Source organism: Manis pentadactyla, chromosome 6, assembly GCF_030020395.1.
Source record: "Manis pentadactyla isolate mManPen7 chromosome 6, mManPen7.hap1, whole genome shotgun sequence".
Taxonomy (NCBI): domain Eukaryota; kingdom Metazoa; phylum Chordata; class Mammalia; order Pholidota; family Manidae; genus Manis; species Manis pentadactyla.
This window is the reverse complement of record NC_080024.1, coordinates 6308775-6335235: the sequence shown is the minus strand read 5'-3', so window position 1 is coordinate 6335235 and position 26461 is coordinate 6308775. Positions and strand designations below refer to the sequence as shown.

Below are 26461 nucleotides of genomic sequence, written 5' to 3'. Positions count from 1 at the left end.
CCTGTGAGCAGAGAATGGTCTGTACATTTTAAGGGAGGAAGAATTTGTGTGCAAAGCCTAAAATATTTACTGTCTGTCCAGTAGTGGAGTTTGCTGACCCTGGGCTAGGGCTCCTTACTGTGGTTGGGCAGAGTGAGTGGTGAGGGGGGATTTACCTCGAGAGAAGGCCAGGGCCAGGTCCGAGTTCCCAGCAAGGCTGTGAGTGGGAACCCTGTATGGACGAAATGAGTTCAAGATTACAGCTCCCAGAACAAGCTGCTGGTAGCAGATCTCCTGCTAAGTGGCTTAAGGTATCCTTGGCATCATTTTTGTTAAGATCCGCCCATCCACAGCTTGATGAAGCTTTTGAAATCTTTGAGATAGCGCTAGCGACCAGGTCAGTGTGAAGTGAGCTGAGGCCTGGGCTGGCAGGGGGCGTGGCTGAGGAGGTCCCTGGACCCCCGTGTGAGGCTCTCAGTCCCCGGCCTGGCAGTCATCCGCCGTGTTTTGGGGTGATCGTAGGTGCAGCAAATTCTCTTCTATGAAGACTCGGTTGCAGCTCATCTTTCTAAAATCCTGACCTCTGACCAGCACTCAGTGGTGATTTCATCAGCCAAGTGAGTGCCTGCCGACCCTGGGGGAGCAGGGGGCCACCTGTGCACTTTCCCAGCCAGGACTGTCTCTACAAGTGTCTTCCCGCATCTCCCCCTCTAGAGTGCTCTGCGAAACGGTGAAGGACTTTGTGGCTCGAGTGGGGAAGGCCTACGAGAAGACCACCGAGAGCTCGGAGGAGTCTGAGGTCATGGCCAAGAAGGTCTGGCCCCTGGACCCCCGGGGGGAGGGCGGCGACAGAGAAGCACCCCACCCATTGCACCCGTTTCCCGTCTAGTGCTCTGTCCTGAAAGAGAAGCTGGATTCTCTCCTCAAGACCCTGGATGATGAGTCCCAGGCCTCGTCCTCACTGCCCAGCCCACCCCCGACCATTGCCGAGGAGGTGGAGGATGGGGACGGGGCAGGCGGCGGCTGCGGCCCCACTGGGGACCGCTCTGTGGGGCTGGCGTGCCCCTCCCGGCCGCAGATATTCCGTCCTCGGGAGCAGCTCATGCTAAGAGCCAACAGCCTGAAAAAAGCGATCCGCCAGATCATAGAGCACACAGAAAAAGGTACCTGGTCTCTTTGTAGCAAGGTAGTTTTTGACAGGCAAGCACTGGGCGCTCCATTTTCCCCTGAACACGGTGATGGACATAAAGGGACCCACTGTGTACGCACAGCTGGACTGCCTGAGGCCACCCCGGCCTGACCACCTGGCTTGGCAGCACTTCCTGCCTAAGGACGTGCTGGGAACATCGCTGCCTGTTCCTAAGACGCCAGCTGTGGAGGGGGCACTGGCATTCCAGGGAGTGGAAGCCAGGCTGAGCGGTGCCCCCTACTGGGGAAAAGGTGCCTCGTGGTGCAGCATGGCAGCCGCGGGCCATGCGGTGTGGCCTTGCCGAGTCAGAGCCGCGGCTGCGAGCGAGGGGCGTTATTCAGAGGGGAGCCCTGGCGCTCAGGACGGAGGTGCTCTGAGGACACCTGGAGAGAAAGGCCCTGTGCCCTGGAGAGAGGTGGGCGAGGCTGTAGTTGAGGGATGGGAAGAGAGGCTAGAGCGGGGCCAGCCGCATGGAGGGGTCGGGACTGTGTGAGCTGCCTGGAGCCGTGGGTGGAGCCGTGGCGGGCGGGCTGCAGTGGGGGGCCTGCGTGGGATTCAGGATGCCCAGTGACCCTCCCTTTTCCTACAAACCACATTGATCTGCGCACCTCTTTGCCTCCAGCCCTCGGGCCCTCATTTCCCTCCTCAGCAGGTTTTTCTCTTGTCGGTCTTGGTCTGTCTTCTCTCCCATCACCCTCAGAAACCATTTCATACCCACTCCACGTGCCCCAGGCCTTTTGCCAGCCCCCACCTTTCCACTGAGCAGAGGGACCTGCTATGTATGGGAGTGAGAATAACAAGGTCGTGACCCCTCCTGCCCACCCGTCTCCTAGCTGATGGTCAGGTGGGGCCGTCATGTCCGTCCTGGGCTGTTCTGCCCTCATGCCATCAGTCACTCACCTTCTCTCCAGGTCTAGGGCCTCTTGGCTGTCCTTGGTCCCCCGCCTGTTGGCATGGAGGCCCGGATGCCTGCTGCACTTGCAGGGTGCTGACCATGGAGAAGGGTGGAGCAGGGTGGGAGCTTCGGGGTCTCAGCCTTCAGCTGAGAGGCCATTGGAAGAAAAATCCAGCGTGAGACGGGGCAGGGGGTCGTGTCAGCAGGTGCTCATCTGCAGGGTATGACCTGTGGGCCTGGCGCCCTGTGCTCAGCTGCAGACGTCCTTCCCTTGCACAGCTGTCGACGAGCAGAACGCCCAGACCCAAGAACAGGAGGGCTTCGTCTTAGGTCTGTCTGCGTCAGAGGAGAAAAGGGACCTGAGGTCGGACAACAGAGTGTGCCACAGCGAGAGCTGCGGGGCTGCCAAGAGCAGGAGCCTCCGCAAAGGTATCATCGGCCTTGGCGACCCCAGGACTGCAGCCAGGCCTTTTGGTTTTGCAGCACCAGAAAGCTTGCCTCGGAGGTTTTAGGATGCTTTTTCATAAATGCTTTGGCCACTTGTTGGTATAGGAAGTCGTGAACACACGGCCTGTTCCTGTGCACCACCTGATATGTGTGGTCTGTGGCCAGAGCCTCGCTGCTGAGGAGTGTGCTTCCCCCAGAAGCAGCAGCTCAGGCCCAGCAGGACTCAGGGTCTGCTGGCTGCAGCCAGCCAGCGCTGTGTGCAGAGCCACCTGGGAGCGCTCACCCCCGTTCCCCACCCAGTGCATGTGCCTGCTGTGCAGAGGTGCTCCCTCCCTGCCTGACCTGCACAGGCCCTGGGAGGTACCTGCCTAAGCGCTCACTCCACGGTCGTTACCTCCCAGAGCTCCACTCTGCCTGCGCACAGACACCCACAGCCCTGGCTGTGATCTGGGGTGAGCTGCCCCATTGCTGCCTCAGCCTCCTCTGCCCAGCCGAGCGCCCTCAGTGGCCTGCATGCAAACCTGATGCCTCTCTGCCCCGCCTCATTCCTCCTCCCCTCTCTCTGGGCCTCCTTATTTGTCTCGCGTGCCCTCCCTGGTGCTGACCGTGGTTTTCAACCAACCCTCACCTCCCTCGGCCCTTCCACCTGGTCATTTGTCTGATGAACTCGCCCAGTAGTCAGTAGTGTCCTATTTTAGACAGTCTCTGGCTTTCTGTTCTGTTTTCATAGTGTCCAAATCCCCATGTGAGAAGCTGATAAGCAAAGGAAGTCTGTCACTGGGCAGTTCTGCCTCTCTTCCAGCCCAGTCAGGAAACCGGGACGGCCTGCCAGCACTGAACACCAAGATCCTGTTCCCCAGTGAGTGTCCCCACAGGTGGGCAGGGCCATGGCGGTGGCGGGGGAGCAGGGGACGGTGACCTGCCGGCCAGTGAGGCCCAGGGCCTGTCGCTCGCCTGGCACTGGGTGTGTGGGAATGAATGAGACTGGTCCTTGTCCTCCAAGAGTTTATAGGTCCGTGGGAAAGATAGAGCTTCAAAGTTATAGTATGAAAAGTACCCTTATTTATTACAAAGGGCAGATGGCACCCAAATTCCATGGGGGAAGGAGGGTGGGTTTGTGGTGGGGGGCCAGGAACACCTCACTGCGGAGGTAGTACTCAAGCTGGGTGCTGAAGGGTATGTAGGAGTTCTCTGGAGTGGAAAGGGAGGGTCGTGCTGGGGAGCCAGTGCCATCACCCCGTTATTTCTAGCAGACGGTGCGGCATGTGCCCCGCCTGGCCCAGGAGGCCTCGAGGATCTCTGGAGCAAGTCAGGGGAGTCCTATCAGCAGTTTCAGCCCCGTGACCCTTGTACTTCTCCCACCGTCTGCTCCAATAAGTGATTTGTCAATTTCTAGGTGAATCTTCACTGAGTAGATAGAAAATTGCAGAAGTCCTTGGGAAATGTGGCTCGGGAGATGTGTTTGGTTAATCAGTGCCTAGGGCATTAACCCGAGGGGATGGACTGGCATGATGTTCAAAAGCAGGGCTCCATCTCTGCCTCGATGTTATGATTTAAAATGTCCAAATTGGTGCAGGAACCTGGGGTTCTGGTCGCCTGGGGTACTCCTTGATCTTTTCTCGCTTCTCATGAAACAGCTACGAAGTGCGCCCTCGGAGGTCACTCGGTGGGGCCCCCTGCAGAGATGAGGGCCGCCTTTGGGAGCAGTGTTCATTATGTCTCAGAGGTGTTGGTTTCTGCCACCCAGTTTGTTTATTTTTGCTCCATGATCATGGATTTATGATGGTGATTTTTGACCTGAGACTATTAATTGTCAGAATTTGGACATGTTTATGCATTATTTCAGACACATTTAATTACAGTGTTGTGAAGACTACATGTCCTTCAGCCTCAAAGACGGGAGCTTCTCTGCATGAGGAGCCCCCGACAGCCCTGTGTCTTCCTCTTCCTCTCTCCAGATGTTCGGGCTGGGATGTCTGGGTCTTTGCCTGGAGGGTCAGTCATCAGTCGCTTATTAATTAATGCTGACCCCTTTAACTCCGAACCCGAAAACCTGTGAGTATGGGGGTAAACCAAGTAGGCATATTGTTAAAATCTGGCCAGAGCACAGAAAGTGTTTGGAATTAACTAGAGAAATCCATGAACAGTCGACTAGGCGATCCTCTTCCAGTTGGTGTTTGCTGATAAGGAAAACCTAGGAATCCTGAAGCCTCAGCTAAAGAGTGGGGTTGGGTACTTCCTGTGACGGGTGCAGCCTGTCGCGGCTCATTCCCAGGTTCCTGCAGTGGGCACGCATCAGTGGCACCTGGACATGCCTCCTGTTCTGAGTTTTCAGTGGGTTCAGAGCTTTGCGTGTGTTCTCTGTGCTCACTCGCCAGTGTCCTTGGCTGGCCCCGTGTTGCCGCCTCTTCCCCACAGTCTGTGCCCCTCTTGCAGTCTGCTGCTCCCCCTCGTTGGGGCTGCAGAGTCAGGATGCTGGGGCTGGAAGCTCCTCTGTGGTCCCGGGAGATACTGCCCTGGTTTAGACTCGTAGGGAAGAACGCTCCAACTGTGCTGTGCTCCTCACGCCGCGTCCTCCCCCAGTTTCTGCGGCAGCGAGGACGTCTGTGCAGTGGGTCAGTGGCATCTGTGTATAGAGAGGCCGTGGTGCAGACAAATGGCATTTCGAAAACCCAGTCTTCTAGATTTTCCTTCCTGCTGACTGATAGCAAGTTGGCAGCCAGAAGCTGGTGACAATTTGTTAACAGGCGTGGTAGGGGAGAGTAACAGTGAGAACCACGAGGTTCACAGAGGCTGTGGTTTGGGAAGGTGGAGCTGAAAGCACACAGCGACAGCCTCTGCCCCACTGTGTGCAAGACAGCGGCCTCTGTGCAGGCACCTGCTGCCAGGTGCTGGCCTGCCTGCACATCTCAGCGCCCTCGTCCCGGGCTGGACACTGCTGGGGTCTGTCTGCTCCTCGCACTGGCCGCCCCCGGGCCCACCCCTTCCTGGGCCTGGCTGGGGCTATGGTCCTGGCCCTTCCTGGTGGGGTTTGCTTCAGCAAGGCCAGAGCTGTGGCCTTCTGTGAGCCGCACCCACGGGCCTCCTAAACTGGAGGCTTCGTTTGTCTCCTTCATCTGAGAGATTGGAATTCCATGTCTGGCAGCTCAGGCTGTGGGTCTCCCCTTCAGACGGGGATGAGACGAGAGCTGCCCCCAGCACAGGGTCTGTGCCGGCAGCTCTGGGGCTTGGGTCCCCCTGCCTTTGCCTACAGTGGCCTCCTGGGGCTGGGCCCTCCCCGCCTCCCAGCGGCCTGTGCCCGGCCTTCCCAGCTTCTTCCTTTGTGCCTGTGCTGTTTTTCTGGGCTGGGTCCCACCCTTTTCCTAGGACCTGTAAACACTGGTCAGCATGTGGACTTCAGCTCGGAAAACAGTTCTGTCCCAGAGCGTTGCTCTTACTCGGCTGCTGACGCTTGGTTGAGGTGTGTCACAAGCGCACGTACACGTGGGGATTTCTTTTCACATAAGGCTGCAAAGCCGGTGCGCCTACAGTGGAGCTGAGTTCCGACCCAGGCGGTATTCCTGAGCCTGACAGTCTGTCGTGTTTGTGTGGGGTCTTCCGCTGGGACCGTCTACATGCCTGTTTCCTTGCTGCTTCCTCTGGTGAAGGATCACCCCTCCCTTTACCCACCCGCACTGCTGGAAACCAGGCTGACAGCGCACGGGTGCCGCCCCTGCAGCCATGGGAACGGGTGTCCGGCTCCTGTAGCAGTACGGCAGGGCTGGGCGAGGCTTTGCCAGCCGCCAGGTCCGCTGCAGGGGCAGGACTGCCAGCTGGGCAGGAGATGCTGGAATGAATGGGTCTTGTCAGTGGTGGGCTCAGGAAAGGGAAGGCCGAGGTGGATGTTCTCAGATTTGGAGACTGCTTTGATGGGGCCTGGGCAGCACCAGGGTGGACGTTGCTGGCGAGGGACGTGAGGCAGCACAGCCACTTTGGAAGACAGGCTGGCAATGCCTCAAGACCCAGAGCTTCCCCGCGGCCTGGCAGCTCCACTCCTGCAGACGTGCCCAAGAGAAATCGCAATGTGTTCATGCTAAAGTGTGTGTTCAGCTGTTTGCAGACAGTGGCCCAAAAGTCAAACAACCCGGGTGTCCATCAACTGATGGGGGAAAAGTGAAATCAGTGTAGCCCTACAGTGGAGGGTTACTCGGCCTAGAACAGGGATAAAGTACTGAGCATGGATGAGCCCTGAAAACCTGTGCTCAGTGGAAGGCGCAGATGCAGAGGGCGCTGTCCTGTGATTCCAACAACAGGCACATCCATGGAGCTGGCAAGCAGATCAGTGGTTGCCGGGGCTGGGAGGGGTGGGGGCCGCTGGCTGAAGGGCATGGGCTTCCCTGAGCTGATGAGAAGTTAGCATTAGTGACAGTTACATGACTGTGTGATGAGCGTGCGTTTCAGGCGGGTAACTTTGTGGCTGTGTGAATTCTGTTGCAAAGCTTCTACCAAAAAAAAAAAAGGTGCTGTGCGTCTTGCCCTCAGGTGGAGGTGCTTAGAGGCTGGCAGGCTGGGAGGAAAAGCTGCTAAGTAGGGTTTTTAATTGGTTGGAACCCTGCTTTGCAGAGAGTATTATACTGAGAAGTGTGTCATGAACAATTACTTCGGCATCGGCCTGGACGCGAAGATATCCCTGGACTTCAACAACAAGCGCGACGAGCACCCCGAGAAGTGCAGGTGGGCGGGGACTCGTGGGCACCCCCCTTCTTCCCCCCTCCCCCGCCCTCCTGTCTCCCTCCAGCTGGTGGGCGGTGTGTGGAGTCGGTGGGTAAAGGGCGTGCGGAGTGCTGAGGCAGAAGACACACAGCCGGAGGGCCTTGTCTGGAGGGGAAGTGTTTTCCTGAGGTGGGGGAGGAAGCAGGTGGGTGTCCAGGATGCCAGCCCTGGCGGGGGTTGCACCCCTAGGCCCGGCCAGGTTGGGGCAAATGCAAGGGGAGAAACCAGTCACTGCAGTCAGTTGGAATGGGCTGAGTCTCTTAAGTTGCAAGTCTGTGATGACGCTGTAAGGACAGTGCGCTTGGAAGTTACTGTGCGTCCCCAGCAACCTTGGTCAGCCAGTCTGGGTGTCTGTCCCCATGTCAGCCGGCCCCACCCCAGGCGCAGGCAGAGCAGGCAGCTCCATGGTGCAGGCAGGGCTCGCCCCACGAAGCCCCTGAGAGCGCACGCCTCACAGCAAGACAGCCACAGGAGAGGCCCCCGAGGGCTTTTGCTGGGGGTGTTCAGTTCCTTTCCTTAGATTGCCATCTCCTCAGTCTTCTTGCGCAGAGAGAGGATGGAGAGACTCGGAAGGTGCCCTCTGGGCTGCAGGGGAAACCCCCTCTGTGGAAACACGAGGAGTGAAGTGGGGTTAACCTCTCCCACCCGGCCCTTCCCCACAGTCACCCTGAGGAGAGAGACTGCTCAGCTCTGGCGTCCTAGGGGAGTGAGGGGGAGGGGAGGCCTCTGTGGGTTTGGCCAGAGAGTGGCCATTGGCCCAGGACAGCCTGCAGACCTGCCCATTTGGCGTCTTGTCCATGTCCCCCCACGTGGTGCCCTTGTCTCTTGGAGGGGAGCTGCCTGGGAGGTGTCCCACTCACATCTGAGGGTTGCCCTGGTGATCACCCAGGGTCTGTGCCATTGGAATTCTAGGAAAACAAAAACAAGCTTAGGATCTCCAACAGTCTCTGGGTTCTGGGTCTCCTGAGTGGGGGAAGGTGGCTCAGCGTCCCCAGGGGCGTCCCCATTACACATGCACTTGCTGGTGAGCCCGAGTCATTTAAAAACATCCCTCTTAGTTCAGATATAACTGGAAAAGGCATTAAAACGCATAATTTAGCAGAGTAAAATAGATGAAAACAGGGCATGTATAATATAATTTTCCAACCTTGGGACCTTGATACATAATCTTGAATTTGTTATCGAGAGCTTTAAAAAGGTCTCTTCAGAAAAATTCCATTTCTACAAATCTGTCCTAAAGAAGTAATTAGCAATGTGGGCAAAGAGGTGTGTACAGGGGGGGCCACTGCCATGTCATTTATAGAGCTCATGGAGGAGAGCAGGCTGGGTCCAGTGAGAGGGATTATGTGGCAAGTGCCGTAGGGAAATGCCCCGCTGTGCTCGGCCACACCTCAGGGCACAGCGTGCAGGGCAAAGTGACCCGTCTGAGGAGGCTGGAAGCTTCATTGCTCTTTAAATGAAGTACCCGGAAAAGAGTAAGGAAATACACTGCAGCGTGCTCGGCAGCACAGACACGCACGGGAGTCAGCGAGATTAGTTCCTCCTTTGTTCTGCACTTGCCAAATTTTCTATGGTAAGCATAATTTTTTATAGCTGGAAAAAATAATGATTTATAGGTTTTTTGTGAAGTTCTGTAATGGCAACTTTTTGCCTTTCAGGGCAGGATTACTTTCTTGAGAATGTTACTTTTTAGCAGAACTTCCTGTCACTAAATCTGCCTCTTTAAGTGTATCTTACATAGATGCACTATAAGAACAGGCTCCGTTATGTGGGAGCCCGCTGTTAGGAGGGTGCTGAGCCAGGCCGCCTTGTGCTCAGATCCCCCCTGCGGAAAGGAGGTGAGTGTACAAAGCAAGCCGGGGCTCACGTCGGCCTTTGCTCTCCGTCTCCAGGAGCAGGACCAAGAACATGATGTGGTACGGTGTTCTCGGCACCAAAGAGCTGCTGCACCGAACCTACAGGAACCTGGAGCAGAAGGTCCTGCTGGAGGTGAGCACGGGGCCTCCCGTGGCCGCGGGGGGCGGGGCTGCCCGGCGTCCTCACGGTGCACAGACCCCCTGGGCCCTGTGGCTCCCTCGGTGAGAGCCCTGCTGTGGAAGGGCCCGGGTGACACCGTGCATCTTCTCCTTTTCCTGCCTTTCTGCTGCTCAGTGTGACGGGCGCCCCATCCCACTCCCCAGTCTCCAGGGAATTGCTGTCCTCAACATTCCCAGCTATGCTGGAGGGACCAACTTCTGGGGGGGCACCAAGGAAGATGATGTACGTATGAGGGTGCTGGATGGTGTGGGCCCAGGCTCAGGGCGTGGGTACCTGGAGTGTCAGCCACTTCGACCCTGATGGGGCATCCTGGCCCACCTGGTGTGACGTGGAGGGATGGGTGGGATACCTCCCTTGTGCTGGCCGTGGGGGGACAGTAGAGAATGAGGCAGGGTCCCCCATTCACAAGAAGGGCCTCTGGGAAGGACAGATGTGATCAGAGGAACTGGTGTGATGTGGGAGCTGAGAAGGCTTCTAGGAGGAGACATCTACGCTGAGATCTGCAGGGAGCCTTGGGGTTGACCAGGTCACATGGAGTTGGGGGTGGGGAGGGGAAGCTGGGGAGGCTGCTCCCGGCAGAGGGAACAGCGTGTGTGAAGGTGTGGTGGCGAGAGGGCGTGGTGCACAGAGGAAGCTCTCCGAGGGCCATGTGCAGCGTGTGGAGTGCAGAGCAGTTAGAGCTAACGTAAGTTAGTAGTCAGAATGGGGTTGCATAAGCCCGGGACGAAGTTTGGAGTCTGTGCCAAGAACTGTGGGAGGCCTTAGTAGGTTTTAACTGGGGGTGTGACTTCCTTTGTACGGAATCGCTAAGAAAGATAGTTGACTCTAGTTGCATTTGCATACTTACTACATGCTGTCGCTGTTCTAAGTACTGTGCACGTTCCTCATAAGAACCTCCTGGGAATATACCAGTATTATCCCCATTTTACAACTGAGGAAGAGAGAATTTTAATTAAGTAACTTGCCCAGGGTCCCATGGCTTTAAAGTGGCAGCTGCAGGATTTGATCCCAGGCAGCCGGTTTCAGGGTCAGTACTAGAAGCCGCGTAGTGGCGTATTCCCCTTACCCTGCTGCTGCAGCGAGGATGCCCCGGGCCCTGTGTCTCACCAGTACGGCAGCCCCAAGTGAGAAGAGTGCAGGTAGGGGAATGCTCGCAGGAGTTAGAGCAGCGGTCAGCTCTGACGTGGGCCCTTGCAGACGTTCACAGCTCCGTCATTCGATGATAAGATCTTGGAGGTGGTCGCTGTGTTTGGCAGTATGCAGATGGCTGTGTCCCGTGTCATTAAGCTGCAGCATCACCGAATTGCCCAGGTACTGGCCATGGCCCTGCAGGCGGGGTGGGGGAGCCTGGGAGGCAGCCTGGCTCACAGGCTTGGAGGGGCAGAGCCTGGCCCAGAACTGTAGTCCTTGATAAATGTGACCCTGGTGCAGAGCCGGCCAGGGGTCACCAGGAGGATGGCCACTGGTCCCTCCTCCTGCTTGAGAGCCCTTTTTCACCTGCTGCATTTGACAGTTAAAAACCAGTCCTTCCGAACTAGGGCCAACTTGAACCCAGCCTGAGTTCCCTGTGCCGGCTCTCCCTGTGGTAGCGGCTGTGTCCCGGCCCTCCTGGGAGGGGGGTGGGATGAGACAGGTCCCCACTGAACCCGGCCCAGTGCCTTCAGCTTTCGGAAGTGGAGCCTGAGTTTGGGAATGGAGGCCGAGTGAATGTGACCTGTGGGCCCTTCTAAGGCCCAGCTGGAGAGGGGAGATGGGGCCTAGGCTTCCCCAGGACTTCTTGCAATGGATTGGGAAGGGCCTGCCTGTCAGTAGGGCTGGGAAGGTGGTGTTCTTACGGCACACAGAGTAGGCGGGTGGGGGGTGCTGACCGCACAGCTCACCTGCACCCCAGGCTGTGATCATCCAGTGATTCCTGCCCCAGACTGTCTCCATAGGCTGCTGCTTCGATTTTTCAATTTTAACTCTTCTGCAGTAGTTTTTGTCAAAGAGAGGAATGGCGTGTCATTAACCACTTGTTGGGCATGTGCTCTGTTCTGGCTGGGAGTGTTGGCGCGGGCCCAGGGACCCAGCGGCCCTTGGTGGTCTTGATCTCCCCGCTGCCCTCCTGGGCTCATGCCTGAGCACTGACTTCTCACTGCCGGTCCCAGACGCAGTGCTGCGCGAGGGGTGGCAGGGCGGGCTGAGCTGACCGCAGAGGCGGTTGGCTGTGGGCACCCTAGAGGTCACCTGGCACCGGCCGGAGCGCAAGGATGGGAGGCTCCCACAGCGCCGAGGCGGCTCTTTGAGGATCCTAGGCTCAGCGCGGTGCATGAGTAATGGCTCAGCTGTTCCCGCAGTGTCGCACGGTGAAGATTTCCATCCTGGGAGATGAGGGCGTGCCTGTGCAGGTGGACGGAGAGGCCTGGGTCCAGCCCCCGGGATACATTCGGATTATCCATAAGAACCGGGCCCAGACGCTCACAAGAGATCGGGTGAGAAGGCTGCCTGCGGGGACCCAGAGAGAGGGCGCCGCGCTTGCCCGGGGCACACGTGCAATATTCTGCGAGAAGACCTGGAGCTGGGTTTCCTAGGAGTTTATTTTTGTCGCCAAGGCTAGTGAACAGGGCTGTAACGTGGAGGACCATTCCCCCCCCACAGTGCACAGAAGACCTCTGTGTCTCCGTTTCGGGTTGCCCTGCTGGTGACCCGGTGATGGTCGTTGTTAGCGTGAGCTTGCCTCTGAGGCGCGGGAGGTGTTGATGCCGAGTCCCTGTGCCCTAGGCCTTCGAGAGCACCCTCAAGTCCTGGGAGGACAAGCAGAAGTGCGAGCTGCTGCGCCCCCCATCTTGCTCTCTGCACCCGGAGATCCTGTCCGAGGAAGAGGCCACCCAGATGGACCAGTTCGGGCAGGCGGCAGGAGCCCTCATCCACAGGTGGGCTCTTGGCCGCCTGCACGGTCAGCCTGCGCCCCTGCAGCCCTGGGCCCTGCCAGCCTCGGGGCTCCGCCTCCATTGCCGCGCGCAGGCGTGGAGCTTCACTTGGGTCCTGCGTGCCAGTCGGTCCCGTCACGAGGCTGGGGGTTTTGCTCACCCTGCACTTTGGTTAGGTCCACTTTGAGAGGCTTAGGTCTTTGAGAGCTCGTGTGGGGTTTCTGTAGCTGGAAGCTTAAAACCCACAGGCGTTTTGAGAGCCAGCTCAGATTTGAATACCTATCCTGCATTCCTAAGAATATTTCACTTGCTGCCTCCTTTACCATCCCAGAGAGCAGCTTTGACCTTGCAGCAGTGTTCACAGCTCTGCCCGCCCATCTGGGAGGGTCATGCTCAGCCTGTGACCGACCTTTGCCCTCTCAGTTGCCACATCCGATCACCCTCTTCAAATGCTGCCCGGTTGTTTTGCCACCTCCTGGTGCGCCCTCACCCCCTGACCAGCCCCCTTGCTTCCTCCTGGCCTCCTCGTCATCTGCCCTTGCCAGGGGCACTGTGGTCCTGGAGGTTTGGGGATCTGCCTGCCCTTCTAGGCTCTTCTTGCCACACCTTCTCCCCAGGCACCAGGCCCTCGGCCAGTAGGCTGGGAGCTCTCACGGGCAGCCAGTAGGCATTTCCGGCTCAGCGCGTCCCTCTGGCTCCATGTCCTTCCCCAAGAGCACGTCCCTGTGTTCTCCGTCGCATGTGGTCGGCTCCACCTCTGTCCCCCCATCCAACCAAATCAGTAACCACACCTGACTTCTTATTTACCCAATTCATTGCTGTGCAACCAGCTTCTAGCTGCCTCCCATCTTCACTCTTGTCCCCACAAAGCCAGTGGCATCCTGGTGGCCTGCCGGGAAGGTGAACATGCTGTGTCCTTGCCTTGTTTGAAGTCCATCGGCAATCCCCCGTTTTCCCTGGGGCCAGGGCATGTCGCTCCCCACCCAGTTGCCCTGACTGCGCTCTCTGCCTGCCCCTGCTGCCCCCACCCTCCGTGTCCAACCCTGTCACTGCCTTATATTTGGGTGGCTCCCTTGGGCAAGAGGCTAGTGCCTGGGGCTGTGTCCCAGGGTCTGAGCCTTTTTTAAGCCAGGATTGTCCCGCTTGGGAGGGTCCTATCATTTTCACTTAGCAGGGCAGGCACAGCCCCCTTAACAGGGAAGGGTCAGGGCCACCATGCAGCAGGCCTATAAACTGGGCTGTTTACCAGCTTGCCATTTGACAGGGTGTTAAGTTTCATTTTGGGCATTTTCTTGCAGGATCAAGTTGCTAGAAAAACTTAAGATTTTTATGTTAGATTTCTTGTTTAAGATCTTTTGTTTGCCATTCGTCAGGAAATAATCAGTAAGGTCATCCTGTGCTGGTTATTATGATCAAACCAAGCCCTCTGGGCTTAACCTTGGCTTAACCTGGGCTTGTGTTGAGGGAGGAACCTTACAGGCCCCCTTCACCCGACCTGAGGAGCCCCTGTTTCTCTTGCTCGCTAGTATCCGGGAGATAGCCCAGTGCCATCGGGGCGTGGAGCAGGAGCTCGCCCACGCTGTGAATGCCAGCTCCAAGTCCATGGACCGCGTGTACAGCAGGGCCAGAGCCGCGGAGGTGCCTGCGCCGCTCAGGTCTTCCTCCTCCGGACTCCTGGGGCCCTCGGGGCTGCTGCATGGAGCCTCTTCAGGTTCCTCTCAGGGGCTGAACTGCAGCTTTGTCCTGGAAATGGTGAATAACATCAAAGCTCTGCGCAGTGAGACGGAGCTGCTGCTGGCCGGCAAGATGGCCCTGGTGAGCTGAGAGGCCAGGCTCCTGCTGGGCGTGAAGTGACTATTGGTGCACAAAGGGTGGCACACGTTAGTCCAGAATTTCTGGCCTTAAGAATTCGGGACTCAGTGTCGGAACGGGTCTCAGAGGTCATCTGGTCTGACCACTGGCTGGTGAGCCTTCTGGCCACATCTCAGTGTCATCCCCAGCTTGTCAGAGACTGTGGACAGGAGCGCCTTTGTTGGTGTAGATGAAGAAGATTTGGTACATATACACAACGGAATATTATTCAGCCATAAAAAAGAAAGAAATCCTGCCATTTGCAACAACATAGATGGATCTAGAGGGTGTTATGCTAAGTGAAATAAGCCAGACAGAGAAAGACAAATACCATATAATTTCACTTACATGTGGAATCTAAAAACAAAACAAAATGAACAAAACAGCAGTTGAGAGTCTTAGATAGAAGTGACTGATGGTTACCGGGGGGAGGGGTTGGGGTGGGTGATGGGGACAGAGGGGCACAAAATTTCTCAATCATAACAGAAGTTGGTCACGGGAATAGTAGTAGAGCATGGAGAATACAGTCAGGGAATCTGTAATCTTCCTATGTTGACAAATAGTAACTGCACTAGTGGGGGTGAGGATTTAATGATACGGGTGACTGCTGAACACTCTTGTATACTTGAAACCAGTATAAGATTGTGTATCAGCAATACTTTAATTAAAAAAAGAGTGAAGCAGGGAAGGTGTCAGCCCTGCTGATGTCATTTTCAGATAAGCTGGGTTTACTGCATTATTTATGACAGGAGTTGATTCCCACCTTGATGCGTCTCAGAAGGGGGGTTCTGAGCGTGGCCCCTGCGCTGGCGCTCTGTGATTGCGTCTCCTTGGGAGGTCCTGTAGGGTGCGCTCCGCCTCTGCAGCGGTCTGCGCTGGGCCGGCCGGGGGCTATGCTGGGCCCTCACTCCTCGCTGCTGACAACTGCTGTGTCTCTTTCCTCCCCGCCTGGAGCAGCAGTTGGACCCCCCACAGAAGGAGCGGCTTGGGGCTGCTCTCACTGAGATGGACCAGCAGCTCCGGAAGCTGGCAGACACGCCCTGGCTGGGCCCGCCCCTGGAGCCCGGTGATGACGAGGTACGCGGGTCCCGGCCCCCCAGCTCGGGTGCCCTGGGCACACTGCTCTCTCTCCCTTTGGTGCCTGCGGTTAGTGTGCTCTGCGCAGATTTGGGATTAGGATGGTGTCAGTCTTGCAGCCGTAGTATGGCGTCTTGAGACTTGTCTCTTAAAATGCTTCCAAGCACGAGACAGACTAGCGGGCAGGAGGGAGCCGGGAGCCGGCATCAAGAGCAGTCCTTGCTGAATGGGGCAGATGGGGACAAACTGTGCGGCCTGGCCAGCCAGGGAGTACATAGACGGCAGGCGGAGCCCAGCCCCATGTGTGCCTTAGCCCAGGGACACGTCGGCAGGATAAGTGGCAGCTTCCCTGGAGGCCGCTGCTGGCAGGGATGGAGGTGGTGTGGACTCACAGCCATGCTTTTCTTCCATGTATCCGCCTGCCACGGTTCCAGTAGCTGGATGTGCAGCAGGCGCACAGGCAGGGGAGCCCAGGAGAGGAGCTCATTGGATGCTCAGTCTTTACGGTAGCACCTGGCCAAAGGCAAAGCCTAGACTGCCTTCCCCCCCAAGTGCCAGGAGAAAAGGTCACCAGAGGGTAACACAGGCTCACGAGATAAAAGACCTGCTGCGTGCCGCACACTGGGTGCCCGGCCACCAGCCTCGTTGGTTGGAATCTGTAGGCCGCACGGTGAGGATGCAGAGCAGGGCAGCCACGTCCATGTCTTCCCCGAACACACGGCATTTGTAGACAGGTGCAAACCCTGCCTGGAAAATGGACTTGAGGCCCTCTTAGCCAAGCAACAAACCTCAGTAACTTAAGAACAGGACTTTGGGTTATAGGGTCAGGCCAAGCTTATCAAAATTGGTTAATTATAAGGTTTTCATTTAAAAGAAAGTTTCTAAAATAACGATATATGAAGTGTTCAACAAATGTAACAGTAACCTAGCCCCATAATTCCAGATTAAATTATTGGAACCTGTAGACTGGACAGTGAGGTAGGGAGTCTGGGACGAAGACAGGGACAGAGGGAGGAAAGCACATTAAATTCCTTACCCTATGGTGGAAGGAGGGGTTCTTGGCTGACAATTGGGTGAATGTAGGGTCAGTAATGTTTTTAAAAACTTTTAGGTAGTTTCTAGTAGAATTGAAGACTTATGTCTTTCCAAAGCATTGCAGAAGACAAAAACACAATGTGATCTGTATGGCAAAAGAAAATAAGGAGCTAGTGAATATGTAGCTAACAGCATAAAATTAAGAAAATAGAAACAACAGAGCTTCCACTCTTAAAAGCCATTATCATCAGATTGTGTTAGAAAAGAAGTCTTATCATAAGAGCCCAGTTTTCTCTCCCATACCTCCAATAAAGACTTATGACACAGAAAGATTAAGAAAACACAATTAAAAAAAACCAAAGGAGCCACACTAATATAAAAATAGAATTGCATAAATTTTATTGTTGTTAACAACCATATGATCAATAAATATGAGAGATGCCCTCTCAAAAAAAAAAAATAGAATTGCATAATTAAGACAGTAAATGATAAAGATCACTTTATGTTGGTAAAATATGATTTTATAATAAAATTTGTTTTTGTCTTCTTGATCTAGCAATTACTATTGAACTCTGACTACAAAGTAGATGTCTCAATTTATCTTTGTGGTTTTGTGTTTTTGCTTTATCTTATCTTGAGGCTGTGTTATCAGGTATATGTAGGTTTTACCATTATGTAAAGACCTTTAATAATTTGTATTTTTATTTTCAAGTCCACTTGTTTGGTATTTTCTTTTTCATACTTTTATCTTCAAGCTTTATTGGAATTGTCTCTCTTATAAATAACATATTGCTAAATGCTGGATTTTTCTCCACTGTGGTATGCTGTGCTTTAATTACAGCAGCCTGATTACTCGTATATTTAGATATATTTTTACCATGTTTTGTGCTTTGTATTTTTCCCACTTTCTTTTCCTCCTTTTTGAGCGATGAGTCTCTCTTTCCTCCCACATAATTTTGTTTGTGCTCTACTGGTTTGGAAGTACAGTTGACTCTTGAACAATACAGGGGTTCGGGTCACTAACCCCCAGCACAGTTGAAAATCCACCTCTAAGTTTTGATCCCCCTAAAACTTTACTATTAACCTATTGTTGACTGGAAGCCTTAGCAATAACATAAAGAGTTGATCAACACATATTTGGTACGTTATATGTATTTATGTGTGGTATTCTTACAATAAGCTAGAGAAAATGATTTTTCAAATTGTTGGGAGTTTCCAAAAAAGTTTTCAATATATTTACTGAAAAAAATCCGCAGTTCATTTTGAACTGGCTCTGCACAGTTCAAACCCATGTTGTTTAAGGGTCAATATGTTCTCTATTCTTTTAGTGACTACCCCCCAAATTTTAATTTTGATTTACAGGCACAAAGAATATGAAGTGAAAACTAAATTGTAGCGTGAGCCATCACACAGTCCATGATCAATTACATGCACTGTATCACAGCATTTGAGCAAAATTGAAAAGGCGTGTATAATAGAATATATACAAATATATATCCTGTTTTTCTATAAGGAGAATTTTATGCTCTATAAAGGGGGGAATATGCTCTCTTTTCTGTTGCCCGTAGGACATTTTCAAAATGTTGAGTATAGGCTAGACCAGCTCCTGACAGCAGGAAACACTAGTACCATTATAGAAATTGAGAGGAAGAGTTTAGAAAAATTAAAGCAACTGACAGAGAAATTTTATTTTACATTCAGAACATTGAGGTTTGTATTTTGTATGTCCTTTTAAAAGTTTCCTTTTTCCAGTAACTTGCCTTACTGTGTTTCGTTGAAGTGCCAGTCCGGTGTGGCTTGGCGATGTTTAAAGCCGGCTCTGGGCTGCGGGGAGACCTGAGGTAGGGACTCGGAGCAGAAACCCGGCGGGCTGTCAGCGGCCGCCCCCGGCGCCCTGCCTGCCCGGGATGGGCGGCTTCCCCCTGCACGCGGATGCCCTCTGAAGACACAGGGACAGCCAGGGTTTCCTCTGTTCATGCGCTGCCGGCAGCTGCCGCAGCGGGAGGTCCGCAGCCTGCCCAGGCTGCAGGGTGACCAACCAGCGTGTTTGTTTGGACCTTTCTGGTCTTAGTCCTAAAAGCCCATGGAACAGGGATTATAGCTGCAGTGCTTTAAGCCTCAAAATGTTTTAGAAATAAGCCACCAAATGCTGTTGATGTGCCGCAGAAGACAGACAAATCCATGCGAGGCCCCCAGGATGTCTGCCCCAGTGGGTCCTCTAAGCCGCCGTGTCTAGTGGCTCTGGTTTTAAGAGTTCCTGGATGTGCATTGGTTTTGCCGTAGCTGGTGGGAGTGGCGCAAATGGTGCCTGAGTGGAGGTTTATTTGCAAAAATCAGAAACCCTATAGCGCCAGCTAGGCAGAGCAGGAAGCTTGCTCCTGGGCCTTGCTTGGGCCCCCGACTTCTCCAGCCTCCTCTGCTGGCTGCCTTACAGCTTGGAGCATCCACCCTCTGGGACCCTGGCCCAGGTTAAGAGATGGGGATGAGGCACAAAGGGCCGAGGGGCCTTGGAGGGGATGGTGTATGTTTCTACTGGCATAAAAATAGGAATCATTTATTTGAAAGCAAAAAAAAGTGGTAAGTCTTTGAGCTAGGTCTTTGAAAGTAAAGAAAAATAAACTACCCTCTAGCAAACATCATCAAGGAAAAAATGAACAAAATGAAGTGATAAAGGGAATATAGCAGTAGATAAGAAAATAAGTTACATTCAGAGAAATGCTGATACATTTAAAAATCTTGATGAAACTTTTTCAAGAAAATTTCAAATTACATAGATTAAATCTGAAGTCATTTAAAAAAAGCACCCACAGAACACCTTGGAAAAGTACCCTAAATATTGCTTCCATAGGAAAAATAGCAAGGAATGTGTGGTTTCCAGATACAAGAAACAGTATTGAGCCTCCAAAAGGATGGCCAGCATTCTAGTTCATTTTTAAAAATTTTGGTAAAAAGTGTAAAATGTACCACCTTTGTAATTTTTAGGTGTACAGTTCGGGAGTGTTATTTGCATTCATGCTGTTGTGAAAACAGATCTCCAGAAGTTTCAAACAGTTATTTTTAAAACTAGCACATCTGATTCCAAAATTCAGTAGTATCAGTAAATGTATAAAAGTCATAGAGTTGATGAAAGAAGTTCTTTATAAAAAAAATTCCAGCTGGAAATTACAGAAGGAGTAAAAGGCGTTCTGTGTCTCTGGGGAACACCTAGATTTGGGCAGCTGATGAATGCACCCGTCACCCAGGACATCTTCAGCCCCAAAGGCCCCTCTCAGCCTGTCTGTCTCCTCCCTGTCGGGGGGTGGAGAGGGTTGAGGCCAGTCAGGTGGGGGCCGCCTCACACGCAGACCCAGGCCCTGCAGACAAGACAAGCCCAGTGTCCCGGGGGGCTGCCTCAGGGTTCTGAGGCCAGAAGACATGGAGGAATGTAAGCCTCTGACTGCAGAGATGTGATGCGTGTGAACTCATCAGGAAGGAATGGATTCTTGGTAGTGTTGAGTGTGATAACGGTGCTGTATTATGGTTTAAAAAGTATTCTTGTCTTTTCAAGTTGCATAGTGGAGTATTCATGAGTGGGACACTTTGGTGTCTGAAATTTGCTTATTTTAAAAGGCAGGGTAGACGAAATAAGATAACATGTTGATAATCAGCCTCATTGAGTTAGTCTATCCATCCTACGAGTTAATGAAAATACCCATATTAAGTTAGAAATAAATGTAATGCTCATGTATGCATTTAAAAAAAATTACAAAGTCAGGAATAGGATTTTGCTTGGATTATGTCAGAGAGTATGTACCCCGCACTGCCCACACTGCCCCCCGCCTCCCTGACAGGCAGGTGCTAGCTTGTTGAGGCTGCGATGGCCTCTGGGAGCAGCTATTAGAATCAATAGTTGGCAATTTTGCCAAGTATAAGAAATTTATAAAAATAAGTTACGTGAATACTCAAAATTGTTGATGGCCAATATCATTTCGCAGCCCTCCCTCATAGTAGAAAACCTAAAACACATGCCTTGGATAAACCCACGAGGAGGGCTGTAACAAGCATAAGAAGATTGAGTGGCACAGAGGAGCACATTCCAGAGATGCCCTTTCTTTCCCAACTCTGGGTGGTGCAATTCCAGTGAAAGTTCCTATGGAGTTTTTTTCAGTGTGACCACAAGTGCCCGGTCAGACCTGGAGGAGTCATGAAGCTGCAGCCTATCCTTGCGGGTTTGTGGGGATGTTGGCAGATAGGACCCTGGGGGAGGAGACTGGCACACCTGAAAGATCAGGGGATTATGTTTTTTTTTTGCAAATGGGGGTTGGGGTGGTTGGCATACACAGGTTTGTGTGTGCGAACACTTCGTATCGCTGGAGACGCCTGACCTAGCTTCTGCGGGGCTGCAGTCAGAGGAGGTCCACACCCCCCTGGGAGGGGGCCCTGTTAGCCCTGCCAGGTCCCTGCACTGCTGGGGGGCGGTGTGGCTACTGAGGGGGGACGCAGGGACCCAAGGCCCTCTTACACCCCTGCCTCGATGATTCTGCCTCAAGGAGAAGATTCCAGAGAAAGACTGCAAAGTACAGGAAAAGCTGTGTTTTTACTCAGAGCGCTGGTCAGCTTCTAGCTCCGTCCTGGGAAATTGGGGGGCACATAGCTTACCGAGTAGTCTTCCCACAACAGGGCTGATAGTATTCACAGAGCTTTTTAATCGCATCAGAAACGCACGTCATAAAATGAAAAAATGCAATATGAAAATAGACTGTGAAACCACTCTTAAAAGGCATTAGAAATCAATAGATAGAAGACTAAAAATGAGGGAAAACACAAGGATAAATGACCCAGGGAACGCGCGCCTTTCCTAGCCCCTGCCCTCTGATGGCGACGCGGCCGAGGCCTGGCCGAATTCGGCTCTGATCCTCCGTTTCTCGCTTCCACCCGCCAGAATGTGATGTTGGATCTTTCCAAACGCAGCCGCAGCGGCAAGTTCCGCCTGGTGACCAAGTTTAAGAAGGAAAAGAACAACAAGAACCGAGAGGCGAGCAGCAGCCTGGCAGCCCCGGGTACCTGCCCTCCCGCTGCCCTTCCCGCCGTCCTGCCCAGCGCCGTGCGGGCCTGGCCTGGCGCGCTCCCCTCGTGGGCCCTGGGCAGCCCTGGCCCGGCCTGCCAGGGCGTCTGCCTGTAGCTGTGGGGCGCTGGCCATTGCCACTCCCTGGTCTCCCTCCCCGTGCACTCAGGGTGGGCAGCCACTGAGCCGCCTGCCTGCCTACGCGGGGCGCGGGGTGGGGACAGGACAGCAGAGGTGACGACTCTCAGAGACACGCTCACACTCGGGCTGGGAACCGGCCGCCAGTGATTGTGGGTGGTTAAATCAACAGCAGGTGGCACTAAAGGATATTTTTCCTTTGGGTCAGTAATTTGGGGCTTGAATCTGAAGTGCCGCTCCTGAGTACGGCTGTCCGCAGCACCCTCAGGTGCCAGGGGCCCCAAGCCTGGATTGGGGCTGCTGGTGGCTGCCAGTAAGGGCAGCTCCATTTGATTTTTCTTTGCATGTTTGTGCAGAAATTGGGTTTCTTTTGATGGTGTCTCTGACCCAGTGAGGTCTCTGCATGCCTCCCTCCCTGCTGGGGCCCGAGTGAAATGAACCCTCGAAGGCGGAGGGAGAGCTGGCTTCAGCTGTGCAGACGGGCATTTCCCTCCTATTTGGTGGCGTCTGGTCCCTCCTGGGACACTGCGGAAATGTCCAGAAGGCTGATGGCCGACCCGCAGGGATGGACAGCAGCTGCTACAGCCCAAGCCCCTTGAGAGTGGGTGGCTCCTGGCTGCTTTGCACTGCTTGGGGTTGTGTGGCTGCTGGGGCGCCTGGGAGCCGCTTCTGGGGTATCAGGTGTGGCTGCTGGGGCGCTGGTGGCCCCCTGCCTCGCGCTGGGCTCTGGGCACTCACTGCACTGGTGCTTCTCCGTCTCCGACAGTTCACCTCTGGGGCACAGAGGAGGTTGCCTCCTGGCTGGAGCACCTCAGTCTGTGTGAGTATAAGGACATCTTCACGCGGCACGACATCCGGGGCTCTGAGCTCCTGCACCTGGAGCGGAGGGACCTCAAGGTACTTCCGGCTTCTCCCGGGACCTGCGCGGGCCCCTCCGCGCTCGCTCTTTGTCCCCGCCCCCGGCCCGCCCCCGCCCAGCGCCGGGGTGGTGTGGGGCGGTGCCAGGCCGCCTGCCTCGACAGTGATGCCCCCACTCACGGCAAACACAGCGGAGTGATGGGGCCCTTGCCTCTGCCGGCTGGGCAACGAGCCACTTCAACATCAAAAACCCTGCTGGCAGAAGCCACCCTGTTGAGTCGGCTGGGGAGCGCTTGGTGGGACAGCCGCATGCGCCGTCCCTCTGGCCACAGGGTCCCATTCGGTCAGGAGGCTGGGCTGCTGGCCGCACCTCCCCTCTCCTGCCCTGCCCTCCCCTCCTCTGTCCCCTCCCTGGCCCGTGTTCTTCTGTCTTGCTCAAGGTGCCCTTGCTGAAATAAGAAACTCGAGGGCGCTCCTGCTGGGTTGTGATTGACACTGTCTCCACGTCATGTGGCCGTTCCGTGTCCCCCGCGTTGGTGTGCACCAGGCCAGTAGGAAGGTCGGTGGCCCCGGCCGCGCTCCCCGGCATCAGGGTGCTGTCCTCTCGTTGCAGGACCTTGGCGTGACCAAGGTGGGCCACATGAAGAGGATCCTGTGTGGCATCAAGGACCTGAGCCGGAGCTCCCCTGCCACCGAGGCCTAGCCTCGGCCCTCTCGGCCTGCGTGCTCTGCCCTGCCCGCGACTGAGGCCCGGGGGACGCTGCCGCGGCGCCCCCGTCCCTTCTCCTGGTGCTACCCCTCTGCCCGCGACAGGACGCCCCCCAGGCACCCCACCGCGGCAGCTCCGGGCCTGACACAGCACCGCAGCTACCTTGGGGACCGCGCCGTCTCCAGCCTGGCGTCGGGGGTCAGCCTGCTGCTGCCGTCTGCCCCCAGGACTGTGCCGCCTGCCCAGCCGGCCACCGGGCCACACGCACGGCCCCCGGGCCCTTTGGTGGTGCGCCAGCTGCTGGTGACCCTCATCAGCGAGGCCCTTACCATGGCCCTGCCCTCCCTGGCGGCGGCGTTCCCGGCCCTGGTCATTTTGGTCTGACGTGGAGAGAAGGAAAGCTGGCTGCCCCTCGGGCGGGCGGCCCCGGGGCTGGGGAGACCCCCGCCTGTGGCCTGCGGCCCTCGGTCAGAGGTTGCGCCCCCGCCTCCTGAGCTGTGGACATGGGGGCGCGGCGCGCTGTCCCCAGGATACTGGGGGGGCTGTGCGGGACGGTGTCTGCAGCGGTGCAGCGTTTCCGAGAGGAAGCCCCCGGGGCCCGCTCGCCCCCCCGCCCCCCACCCCGGTGGTGCCTCCTCCCCGGCGTGCAGCCGTCCGAGGGCCGTCCTCTGCCCCTGGCCCTGCGGGTGGCTTCTCGGCTCTGGCTGCTGGAGGCGGTGAGGGACCGGGCCCCCCGCCCATGCTGCTGTGCCCCCCCACCCCGTGCCCTCCCCTCCGCCCTGTGATGGCCGAAGCTTGCAGGGACATGCAGCCCCGCCTGGAGAGGGGTTCTTGACGCAGCCCTGGGTGAGGGGCACCTGCACCGCCCGGGCCGCCACCCCACCCTCTGGTTTGCTTCACCCCATTTGCCCGTGGGAGGCGCTGGGCAGGAGGTGCTGAGGGCGTCCTCGGAGGCTCCCTGTAGCGGGGCTCCCTGTGGGGCTCAGCCGAGCACCATTTACCTGCCATCAGCTCCGCAGACCCCTCTGCTGGCCGCCTTAGTGGCATGTGCCCGGGCAGGCCCCTGCCTGTGGTTTGGGGGTGCCCCCCCTTGGCGTCTCTTCCTGGCCCAAGGCTCGGGCGGAGGCCCCCGCCCCGCGTGTGGAGCAGTGGGGTTGGTTTTTGGCCGTCTTGTGCCCCGTGTGCGCGCTCGCTGCCCCGTGGAGGGGCCCCGGGCAGCCGTGCATCGCCTTTTCCTAACACAACCCCCGTTGCAGCCGGCAGGTGGAGGGAGACCATCTAGCCTCCAGAAATCGATTTCCAAGTAGAACAGGCTGGGGAAGATCATGAAGACCCGTGCCCGTGGCCCCAGAACGGGTCTGCTCTGTGCTGGGGGCGCTGGGGGCTCTCAGTTCCCCGAGCAAGCGCCGGACTAGCGAGAGCACGGGTGAGAGCGCGGCAGTGTCCTCCCTGGCCAGGAGCCCCCTAGGTTTGGGTCAAGCGTGGTGCTTAAAATTAATATGTTGTCAGTAATGAAAGCAACACTGTTTACGTAAAATAATTTTTGTAATTCTAGTTAAGTTAGAAGCGAAGGGAATAAACCAGAGTGCTGCATGCGGCTGTCGGGAAGGGCCGGCGCGCTCGGCTCCTTGTGGTCTCTGTTGCTGCACGTGTGGGGCTGCTCTTCTGCCCGCCCCAGTCCCCTGCTGGGGGCTGGACGTTGCCCCTGGTTCTGGGGGCGTCTCATGGTCCTGCCAGCGTGGGAAGAGGAAGGAAGGATCCTGGAGTCTTGGAGAAAAGGTTTTGTGCCCTCGGGTGGGGCTTACCCCTCATATTTATGATTCTAATTTATACAGTGCCCACCATGGAAGCAAATGCCTCCTGTGTTGCTATGTACATATCCACATCTGGGGTTGTAAATAAGTTGTTCTGTGTATAAATAAAACAAGCCTGTTTTTGATGTTGTGTTGTCAGATTTGTCGTCATTCCTGTGCTTTGACATAAAATACTTGTCGCCAAAATCTTTCCAAACTGGGTTCAGAATTGTGTTTCTCCACTGCTAAAAATAAGTTGAATTGGTGGTGGCTGAAAAGCAAAACAGAATGGCGTTGTTTTATTTTCAGGGTGTGGCTTCTAGAATCTGTTGAATTAAAACCTCAGCAAGAAGGCGGGGCACTGGGTGACTGAGCGTCTCAGACTTAATTCCCACGCAGCCTGGGTCCAGTCTCCTGAGGCTGGGCCACTTTACCTAACATTCTAACCCTCCTAGATCTTTTATGTAAAACTGCAGACCAGAAGCTCTCCTCCTATCTTGTTTTTAGTCATAGTATCTTTTTCCCAAGGGAGTTGCATCTCCAAGCTCAAGGTCACTTTGTCGTCTGTTTCCTGGGGTGAGGGTTGGGGCCTGGAATCATGGAATATCAGAAATCAGTGTACAAACGGGATGCGTGGGCCTTGGACATGTCAGTTGCTTCCCCAGTGGCTTTCTGTTCCTTCTTTCCTTAACAGAGCCCCAGTTTTGTCCTGGTGTACGCCCCGCCCTTCCTCCATGAGGCCATCCAGGATCAGGCCTCGTGGTTACAAGATGGCCGCTACCATTCCAGCCATCTTCCAAACATGACCATGCCTGGGGTAAGGTGTGTGTACTTGTCTCTTCGTCTCTTCCTGAGATAAAAGGAACCTTTTCAGAAGCCCTGGCCTCTGATCTCCCCAAGGTCTCACACTCTAGAATAGCATCACGCACCCATGACAAAACCCACTTGTGCGCAGAAAAGGCCCACGCCGGTGATGATTGCTCACAATGCTCATGTACATTTGCAAGACTTTATGCCAGGTGCTGGCCTAAGTACTTTACATGTTAACTCATCTATTCCTCCTAACAGTCCTACCAAGTGGATATTTTACAGATGAGCAAATAGGCTCAGAGAGGTTCACAACTTGTCCCATGTCACACAGCTGACAGGTGGCAGAGATGAAAGCATGGGGCAGGTGGGCACCAGAGATCGTATCTTACGTGCTAACCCGTGTCCTAGGCCTGACATCAGGCTCAGCTCCCATGACAGGTGAGGAAGTAGGGCCGTGTCACATGCAGGCATCCTGGCCCTAGCTGCCTGCTGGTAGCACCTAGATGAGCAGGGGCAGGTCTGGGGAGGGCCGGCGGCCAGCCTCCCTCTCCTCTGCCCCAGGGTGGGCACCTCGGATGGGGCTGGGCTCCACGCAGGCAGGAGGTGAGGGCAGGCAGATGCCGACCCAGAGGGGAACGGGGGATGCAAGCAGTGGGCCTTATTTTTCTGAAGCGTTTGCTGTTAAGTGATCCTCACAGCGCGCACTCTGAGCAGATCAAACTCGATCTCATCCGACGGGAATCGTGAGTCGGGGTAGGACTTCGCTGCTTACTGCTCGACCCCAAATGTAATGGCTTGAACTGAAAAGTTGAGGGCAGGTGTGTTTCAGGCATGTGGGGACCCTGGCTGCTACTCGGGGATGTGGGCTGTGTGGGGCAGCGTGGGGTGGGTGGGTGGGGGGAGCTCGGAGCCTCCTGCGCCAGCCTGGACGTAGCACT

At 55.3% G+C, this 26461-nt stretch overlaps 2 protein-coding genes across 7 annotated transcripts in view; one reads left to right on the top strand and one right to left on the bottom strand.

The window, feature by feature from the left end:
• DGKD (diacylglycerol kinase delta) overlaps positions 1-24859 on the top strand; it is a 105046-nt gene extending 80187 nt beyond the window's left edge. For 5 of the 6 annotated variants that reach the window (XM_036911581.2, XM_057503402.1, XM_057503404.1 and 2 more), the window contains 17 exons: positions 502-596; positions 694-793; positions 869-1142; positions 2343-2492; positions 3241-3369; positions 4469-4565; positions 7113-7223; positions 9155-9251; positions 9414-9521; positions 10497-10610; positions 11636-11770; positions 12060-12211; positions 13735-14023; positions 15017-15136; positions 21093-21210; positions 22120-22250; positions 22825-24859. In XM_036911581.2, coding sequence (XP_036767476.2) covers positions 502-596; positions 694-793; positions 869-1142; positions 2343-2492; positions 3241-3369; positions 4469-4565; positions 7113-7223; positions 9155-9251; positions 9414-9521; positions 10497-10610; positions 11636-11770; positions 12060-12211; positions 13735-14023; positions 15017-15136; positions 21093-21210; positions 22120-22250; positions 22825-22914 — 2310 coding nt within the window. In that variant the 3' untranslated portion in view covers positions 22915-24859. The remainder of the gene's footprint in view (positions 1-501; positions 597-693; positions 794-868; positions 1143-2342; positions 2493-3240; positions 3370-4468; positions 4566-7112; positions 7224-9154; positions 9252-9413; positions 9522-10496; positions 10611-11635; positions 11771-12059; positions 12212-13734; positions 14024-15016; positions 15137-21092; positions 21211-22119; positions 22251-22824) is intronic. The other variant, XM_057503400.1, reaches the window with a different exon arrangement.
• The window catches only part of USP40 (ubiquitin specific peptidase 40), a 72637-nt gene continuing 71023 nt past the window's right edge, over positions 24848-26461 (bottom strand). The window contains exon 33 of the mRNA XM_057503405.1: positions 24848-24984. Coding sequence (XP_057359388.1) covers positions 24882-24984 — 103 coding nt within the window. The 3' untranslated portion in view covers positions 24848-24881. The remainder of the gene's footprint in view (positions 24985-26461) is intronic.